Source organism: Aegilops tauschii, chromosome 2 (genome assembly GCF_002575655.3).
Source record: "Aegilops tauschii subsp. strangulata cultivar AL8/78 chromosome 2, Aet v6.0, whole genome shotgun sequence".
NCBI lineage: Eukaryota > Viridiplantae > Streptophyta > Magnoliopsida > Poales > Poaceae > Aegilops > Aegilops tauschii.
Window position 1 is genome coordinate 638,020,754 of NC_053036.3, and position 9,475 is coordinate 638,030,228.

At 46.2% G+C, this 9,475-nt stretch overlaps 1 protein-coding gene across 1 annotated transcript; it reads left to right on the plus strand.

Annotated features, from left to right (window-relative positions):
- The first annotated feature begins 2,153 nt into the window (after positions 1-2,153).
- Positions 2,154-4,934, plus strand: LOC109764457 (endo-1,4-beta-xylanase 4-like). The gene is made up of 5 exons (XM_020323270.2): positions 2,154-2,211; positions 2,373-2,419; positions 2,508-2,763; positions 3,242-3,414; positions 3,714-4,934. Exons 1-5 carry the CDS (start codon positions 2,154-2,156, stop codon positions 4,932-4,934), a joined length of 1,755 nt encoding a protein of 584 aa, XP_020178859.1.
- The last annotated feature ends 4,541 nt before the right edge of the window (positions 4,935-9,475 follow it).

Here is a 9,475-nt window from a genome sequence, read left to right on the forward strand (position 1 = left end):
CACTTGTAATGTATAACGATTGGACGCAAAAGTTAACAAATCGATGTTAGCACTACCGATCAGTTTTCTTTCAGAAAAAGCTAGCGATCAGTTTTTATACGGGTAGCTAGCGACCAGATTTTTTTTAGGGAGCTAGTGACCAGATTTGCGTACAGGCCAGCCACACAAGGAGGACGCAGGGTGAGCAGGTTTTTAGTTTTCGGCATTGACAAATTAAAATCAAACAAAAAGAATAAACAGGAAAAAAAAAGATGGCGCTGACATCATACTTAGATGTGAGATATTATCTCACATCAAGATGTGACATAGACGGCCCCTTAATCCTAACACAGGGGAGAAGCAGAGCAGGGCAACGAGGCGAAGCAGGTAAGGTTCAGAATCTCTTCTTCGTCTGCATGCGCAGGATGACATACATGGCTCTCTTTGTGCATTTCCTCGTCTTCGTGCTCCTCACTAGCCAGGTGGAGGCGAAAGGAGGGCCTACAAAGAGCGACTGGCTTCTGATCACCATCATCGCGCTTGGTGTCACCTCCGTCGTCATCAGCATTGAGGGGGATGTATCTGGTGCACCGGGGCAATTTGTGCTACCGGTGCACCGATCGCCCATTGCACATTAAAAACTGTTCGAAAAAATCCGAAAAAAATTTAGTGCATTGATGTACTTTGTCACAAAAATTTAAATCAATATTTGAAACATTACTCAGGATACAAAAATAACAATTTGACACTGAATAGTACGTTACACAAGTTGGGCTTCAGTTTTGGCCCATTAGCACATTGAGGTCAAATTTGTCATTTTTGTATCTTGACCATTGTTTTGAATTTTGATTTGAATTTTTGTGACAACGTACACTGATGTTGTGTCGATACACTAAATTATTTTCGGATTTTTTGTATATTTTTGAATGTGCAATGGGGTCCGCTACACGGAGAGAACTCGCCGCCGCGCTCGAGACAAAGAGGCGGCCCGGAACAACCTATGCACACCCGTCCGTGGAGGTTTATGCCCACGGAGCCGCCACCACTAGGGCCATACGTCGAAGGGGTCGGTGCACGGGGTACATCACTTGCCCAGTCCCTATACTGGCCAACAACGGCAGCGTATGTGGACGTTGTTTCCTCCTTGCAGGCACCGTCGCGGTGCTCCCACTTCCTTCGGGTTACTCCGGGTGAAAACTTGATTTGCGGGATCGGACGGTGGCAACTACTGTCATGCCCTTCTCGGAGGCACAGTTTTGAAGTCCTCGCACCGTCGTCGGCCATCTCACCTCTCCTCGATGGTTCGCTCATGGGGATCTCCGTAGGCTCAAGGCGGTGCTTCTTTGCTCATCCTTAGTGTGCTTGGTAGTCGTTGGAGTGGTGTGTCGATGCCCAATACCTTTGTATCTCGCCTTGAATGTGTGTTGTGTGCGGTGGTGGTGTGTGTTTGTATCGATCTCTCGGTTGTACTCAGTGATGATTTCTTTATATATATATAAAGCGGGGGAAATCCTTTTTGGACTTGCTCATGCGCAATCTTTGCCATGGAGGTCGTGGACTTGCTCCATATTGGCGACATCAACCCCGTTCAAGACTCACTTAGACCCATCTCATATCTTTTGGAAGCTCAGCCAGGATGGTTGCATTCTTTTACCTTGATTAAATCAGTCTATGTCTCCAGCACAAATTTGGCAAAAATACTGAACAATCTCAACCAATTGTGCGTTGGTGGCCGTATATATTATGCCTACGTCAACCGCACTTCTGTGGCTACTTAGTGTGGAGGTGTTTCTTTGAAGAATGAAGGAATGTCCTTTGGGAACACGCTAGAAGAAGATATGCAAAAATATCACTGGATCTTCAAAATATATTTTTGCATGCAGGCATACGTGCGTGCATGCAACGAGCGAGGACGCAGTCTGCAGTACTTTGTGTGCTCATATGCACTGGCTACTAGCTAGAAAGCCTATAAATAACATGCATCAACTGCGTCCACGCATTCAGAACTGCCTCTTACACCACCTTATCTATCGCTGAGCAGTACCGAGTCAAGTGAGAGTAACAAACTAGCACCGTCAGTTGGCCCTGCGTTCTTATATATGAGCCTCCTCCATCGATCTGGCCTTTCACCAACACATCTCGTTGGTACGAGCAACTGCAAAGAGAGAGTGGCGATGAGGAATTTTGTTGAGAAATTGGTGCTCTCTTTACTATGGATCTCCCTGTTCCAAGGTCAGTTGATGGCGATTAAATTTTCTAGTCTTTTGGTCTGCGTTGGCCATGATCTTGTGGAATAGTTGTTTATATACCCTGATGATAATTAAGGCGAATGGTGTACTTATGTGCATGAAACACGATCACCTTGCTTACATCTATGTGCCTGTTTGATGTAGGGTGCATGGTCCAGTCTGTGGAATATGATCATACAGCTAGTATTGAGGTAAGTAATTATAACCGCATGGATCTCAATCTCAATCTGCATGCACGCGCAACCTCTAACAATGAAATCTATGATTTGGTATTTTCAGTGCCTGCGTGATCCGATGAAGCCCCTCTACAAGGGCGGCATCATCCAGAACAGCGAGTTCAACAACGGCCTCATGGGGTGGTCGACCTACCGGAACAACAAGGCCGGCGTCGGCAAGTCGGCGTCTGGCAACAGGTTCGCCGTGGTGCAAGGCGCGATCAGCTCCCTGTTCGGCGCCGGCGACGCAGCCGCCTCGCAGTCCCACAGCGTCTACCAGAAAGTCCAGATGCAGGGCGACACCCACTACTCGCTCTCAGGTATGCACGGATCGGGGTTTCCTTCTCTTCTACTGTGTGTGTGTCTATATATATATATATATATATATATATATATATATATATATATATATATATATATATAAATATATATATATATATATATATATATGCCCCAACTCGCTCTCCCTCTCACTTTTATCTTTGTTTGGGTCGTGTAACCAACTACTCCCTCCGTTCAATAATATAAGAGCGTTCACTCCGTCTCACTTTTATTTTTGTTCATGGTAGTACTACCTCTGTACTAAAATATAAGGTGTTTTTGCAGTTTAATTTGAACTAAAAACGTCTTATATTCTGGTATGGAGGGAGTAGTATGTTATTTTCGGAAAGGTGGTAGCCCGATTAGAAAAAGAAGGTATGCACAGATCGAAGATACTACGTACATATATACCGAAACTGAATGTAAGTGTTGGATCCAATGCATGCGACAAAGTTCATCTTGCTGTTGTGCATGCAGCATGGTTGCAAGTGTCGGCCGGGACGGCCCATGTGAGGGCGGTGGTCAAGACCCCCAACGGCGAGAACATCACCGCCGGCGGCATCGACGCCCAGTCCGGCTGCTGGACCATGCTCAAGGGCGGCATGACCGCGCATGCCTATCACTCCGGACAAGGAGAGGTCTTCTTCGAGGTATCCCTCCGTCTCTAAACAAAGTGATGGGTCAAAAATTCAATGTTTTCTAAGTTTAATCCAGTATATATATGAAAAATATAAAGATAACAATACCAAATAAATATCATTCTATATTAATATGTAGTTGTTGATTTTTTCATTCTATATATTTTTTGAATTTTTCATTCTATATATTTGGTCAAATTTAAAAATTGTTGACTTTTTAAATGAATCTATAAGCTACTAATATTTACAATTGTGCATGCATGCCAACTAACCAAGTTTAATCCAGTATACTTGGATGCATGCATGTGCAGAGCGACACCCCCGTGGACATCTGGGTGGACAGCGTCTCCCTGCAGCCCTTCTCCTTTGATGAATGGGATGCCCACGCCCGCCGGTCTGCCGACAAGGCCCGCCGGAGCACGGTTAAGGTCGTCGCGAGGGGCCCCGACGGGCAGCCAATGCCGAACACGAACGTCAGCATCCAGCTCCTCCGCACAGGGTTCCCGTTCGGCAACACGTTGACCAAGGAGATCCTCAGCAACCCGGCCTACGAGAAGTGGTTCTTCTCGCGCTTCACGGTGGCCACCATGGAGAACGAGATGAAGTGGTACAGCACGGAGTGGAACCAGAACCAAGAGGACTACAAAATCCCGGACGACATGCTCAAGATGGCTCAGAAGTACGGCGTCAAGGTGCGCGGGCACAACGTGTTCTGGGACGACCAGAACTCGCAGATCAAGTGGGTGCGGCCGATGGGCGTCGACCAGCTCAAGGCGGCGGTGCAGAAGCGGCTCAAGTCGGTGGTGTCGCGCTACGCCGGGAAGGTGATCCACTGGGACGTGCTCAACGAGAACCTGCACTTCAACTTCTTCGAGACCAAGCTGGGCCCCAACGCGTCGCCCATGATCTACCAGCAGGTGGGCCAGATCGACCACAACGCCATCCTCTTCATGAACGAGTTCAACACGCTGGAGCAGCCCATGGACCCCAACGGCACGCCCACCAAGTACATCGCCAAGATGAAGCTCATCCAGGGCTACCCCGGCAACGGCGGCCTCAAGCTCGGCGTCGGCCTCGAGAGCCACTTCTCCACGCCCAACATCCCCTACGTCAGGGGCGCCCTCGACACGCTCGCGCAGCTCAAGCTGCCCATGTGGATGACCGAGGTCGACGTCGTCAAGGGCCCTAACCAGGTCAAGTACCTGGAGCAGGTGCTCAGGGAAGGCTACGGGCACCCCGGGGTGCAGGGCATCGTCATGTGGGCCGCATGGCACGCCAACGGATGCTACGTCATGTGCCTCACCGACAACACCTTCAAGAACCTCCCCGTCGGTGCCCTCGTAGACAAGCTCATTGCCGAGTGGAAGACGCACGCGACGTCTGCCACCACCGACGCCAATGGGCTCGTCGAGCTCGACCTCGCCCACGGCGACTACAAGTTGACGGTGAACCACCCTTCTTCGCTAGCCGCGTCGCACACCATCACGGTGGATGCAGCGTCATCCGAGCACACCGTCAGTTTGAAGGTGTAGGAATTAATTAGGCGTATAGAGTCGTTCATTCTCTTCTTTTCTTCTCTTCTTTCTCTAGGGATTTTTTGAACTTTTTTCTATAGGGATTTTTTTCTGCCTTTTTTCATGGAGAATAATCACTGCCTCGGCGGCTACAAGGGGCTAAAATTTTAGTTCCACATGGGCTCACCCTCCTCCAGATCCACCATATCCAGCCCATTCTCTAACGCCTTATCGTGATCCCGCGTCCACCCTGCAGGCCCAGACCCGGATCTCAACCCTTCTTTCCCTAAATGGCGTCGGCTATGTTGTTCCACACTACCTCACCGTCCTCTAGATCCACCAAGACCAAAGCATTCTCGAACAACATGTCCTACTCCTGCATCCACCCTTCGGACTGGAACCCGGACCCCTCCTCAGTCATAATTGCCGACATGTTCCACGACCCGAAAGAAGAAAGAGAAAAAACTAGAAAACTGTATTGGATTCCCCCAACGGAAATAGGGGTCAGAGGTTCCACAGGATTGCGGTGGCGAGATATGGGAAAAGGAGAGGGTTGAGGGGCCTGGAATTCTTGCGGGTTTAGGCTGAAAATTCAGGCCATTTTGACTAGAGAAAGAGGGCATGGTAGTGGAGGAGTAGATTTTACGGGCGCGACCAGGGCAAACTATGACAAAACGTCAAACCTACACACGTCCATCCTAAAATGGAAGGCAACAGTTGTGGTTAAAGCACATTTAAAAAGGAAATTTTCAAAATGTAATCAGGACATATAAAAAGCAAATTTCCAAACTAGATAGCTCTACAGGATTAAATGAGCAGCAATAGGGGTCATAGGTTCCTTAGGACTATGGAGGCTAGATATGGGATGAGAGAGGGGAGGGGGACTGGAACTGCGGCGGGTTTCGGCTAATTAAATTGGGGGTTTTGATAAGAAAGGTCGGGGAGTGGAAGAGCAAATTACGAGCTCCAATAGGACAAACTACAACAATCGTCAAACCAACACATGTCTAGTCTAAAATTGGAAAAAGCAGTAGCACATTTATAGAGCTAATTTAAAAATACTCAACACATTACGACCATTAAATGAGTGGGTCAGCATAGTCGCCAATCAAATAGCAGCGATGTTTTAGCACCCAGCCAACCCAACCCACCAATCAATCTAACAGCTAACTAGTACTGCTCAAAATTGCTCAAATAACGGATTTAAGGTGAGACAATGGAGCTCAAAATGTGCTCACGAATCTGTGCAGACAATAAAATTCCATGTAGAGCATAGCCCTAATTGCCAAATATGTGTGCTATGCACTGATGATTTTTATTTTCACACTCCTCTATCCGGATTTTATTCCGATATATTTCATTATAACCAATATCCACACTTTCCTATCTTGTTGGTAAGATAAATGCAATTTCCACTTTTTCCACATTCTAGAAAAGTGTAAGTTACACTTTTTACAATTATTGTAGTTGGCATTGTGTAGTTTCTTGGACTGCAATGACTCAAGATGGACAATGAAGATGCAGGAAGTTGTTGACATGAACACCACATCCTCATCATAAACTACTAAGTATAGGCAACCTCTCTCCCTTGAATTCGAGGGTAGTAGATTGTCTAGTTCAATATTTCTTACCTGGATCCATGAAGCAACACCATTAAAAAAGATTCCATGATAGGGCACAATGCCCAAATCTAGGAAGAAAATGCAGGGTAGTCTCAAAATTAACAGCGAGTAAACAAAAGGTGGCTCAACTAATGTATTCACACAATGGTGCCGTGAGAGTAGGTAAACAACGTGAGCATCAGATTTGCAATATCCTCCCTAACACCATATGACGATTACACGGAATCATCTGGAGAAACCAATCAAGCATCTAGAGCACCGGTGCAACTTTCTCGTCAACGGAAACAAAGGCAATAGCATTAATTTCCCAATACACACAAAAAGATGCTCCATTGACGTATTCACACCCGAGTGCCATGAGATTAGGTAAACTACATGAGCACAATAATTGCAATATCCTCCCTAATACCATATGACGTTTACAAATATTAATCATCCGAAGCTACCAATCTAGCATCCAGAGCACGAGCACAACTTCCTGGTCAAAGAAAAAAAAGGTAAGAGCACTAATTTCCCAATAGACACAACTGGAAGCTCTATTAACATATTCACACCCAGTGCCATGAGAGTAGGTAAACTACTTAAGCATCAGATATGCAATATCCAACCCAATACTATATGACGTTTACACAGATTAAGAATCCGAAGAAACCAATCAAGCATCTAGAGCACGAGCCCAACTTTCTGGTCGACGGAAACAAAGGCAATAGCATTAATCTGCCAATACACACAAATGGAAGCACTACCAATATATTCACACCCCAATGCCATGATAGTAGGTAAACTACTTGAGCATCAGATTTTCAATATCCACCCTATAGCACATGATGATTGCATAGATTAATCATCGGAAGCAAGCAATCAAGCATCTAGAGCACGAATATATCTTTCTAGTGCATGGAAACAAAGGCTGGAGGCAGAAACCTATGCTCATTCTTAGTCCAGATTTGGATGACCCCTTCTGCCCATGCCCTCCCTGTCGTCCTGCCACTACCCTTGTTCCCACTTGAATCTCCCTCCTCCGTACTCCCGTTGTCACTGTACATGGGAATCAGCACCCAGCCCGCCTCAATCGCGCCCACATCCTCCACAAACAGTTTAGAGTGCCACTTGACCTCCTTGGCTGCCACCCAACAATATCGTCTATCTTGTTCCACACAACCTCACCCTCCATTAGATCCACCAACGCAAGCACATTGTCGAATGCCTTGTCCTTCTCCCGCATCCACCCATGAGGCCCGGACATGGATCTAGATGCCTTTTTCACCTCAATAACGCCGGTTAGATTTGTTCCACATGGGCTCACCATTCTCCTGATCCACCATAGCTAGCGCATTCTTGAACGTCTTCTCGTGCTCTTGCGTTCACCCTCTAGGCCCATACCCAATTCTCAACCACTTCTTCCCCTCACCGTTGTCGGCTATGTTGTTTCAGACGGCCTCACTGTCTTGCAGCTCCACCAACACCAGAGCATTCCTGAACACCATGTCCTACTTCCACATCCACCCTTTAGACCAAGACCCCTCCTCAGTCACCGTGGCCGACATGTTCCCTGGCACCGAAGAAGAAAGAGAAAAAACTAGACAACTCTACAAGATTCGTTGGGCGGCAATAGGGGTAAGAGGTTCCACAAGATTGCGGTGGCCAGATATGGGAGAAGTAGAGGGGCGAGAGACCTGGAATTATCGCGGGTTTAGGCTGATAGTTGGGACCTTTTGATAAGAGAAAGAGGGGATGGTAGTGGAGGGGTAGATTTACAGGCGCCAGCGGGACAAACTATGACAAAACGTCAAACCTATAGGCGTACATTCTAAAATGGAAAGCAGGAGTAGTGGCAGCAACACTTTTAAAGAGCAAATTATCAAAATATACGCAACACATTTATAGAGCAAATTTCCAAACTAGATAGCTCTACAGGATTTACCGAGCGACAATAGGGGTTACAGGTTCCTTAGGATAGTGGAGGCTAGATATGGGATGAGAGGTGGGAGGGGGCTTGAGTTTCGGTGGTTTTAGGGTATTAAATTGGGGGGTTTCGATAAGATAGGTGGGGGAGTGGAGGAGCAGATTTACGGGCGCCCGCAAGACAAGCTACGACAGTCTTCAAACCTACAGACGTCCAATCTCAAATGGTAAGTAGCAGAAGCACATTTCAAGAGCAAATTTTCAAAATACACAGCACATTACGACCAATAAACTAGTGGGTCAGCGTAATCACGAATCCAATAGCAGCGATGTTTTAGCACCTAGCCAACACAACCCACCAATCAATCTAACAACTAAGTAATACCACTCATAATTTCTCAATGAACGGATTTAAGGTGAGACCATGCAGCTCAAAATATGTTGATGCCTCCATGTAGACAATATAATTCCATGTAGAGCATAACCCTAATTTCCAAATACGGGTGCTATTCACTAATGAATGTTATTTCCATACTCCTCTAACCTAAGTTTAAACCGATATATTTCATTCAAACCGAGATATCCACGCTTTCCTATCTCGTTGTTAAGATAAATGTAATTTCCATTCAACGAAAAGTGCAAATTGCACTCTCACCTCTTTCACCTGCTACACATTCTAGAAAAGTGTAAGTTACACATTTTACAATCATTGTAGTTGACATTGTGTAGTTTCTTGGATTGGAATGACTCAAGATGCATCATGAAGATGTAGGCAATTGTCAACATGAACACCAAATCCTCATCATAAACTACCAAGTATAGGCACCCCATCTCCTTTGAATTCGGGGGCAGTAGTTTGTCTAGTTCAATATTTCAAGTAATGTATTCACATTATGGTGCCGCAAGAGTAGGTAAACAACGTGAGCATCAGATTTGCAATATCCTCCCTAACACCATATGAGAATTACATGGATCAATCATCCGAAGCAACCAATCAAGCCTCTAGAGCACCGGTGTAACTTTCTGGTCAAC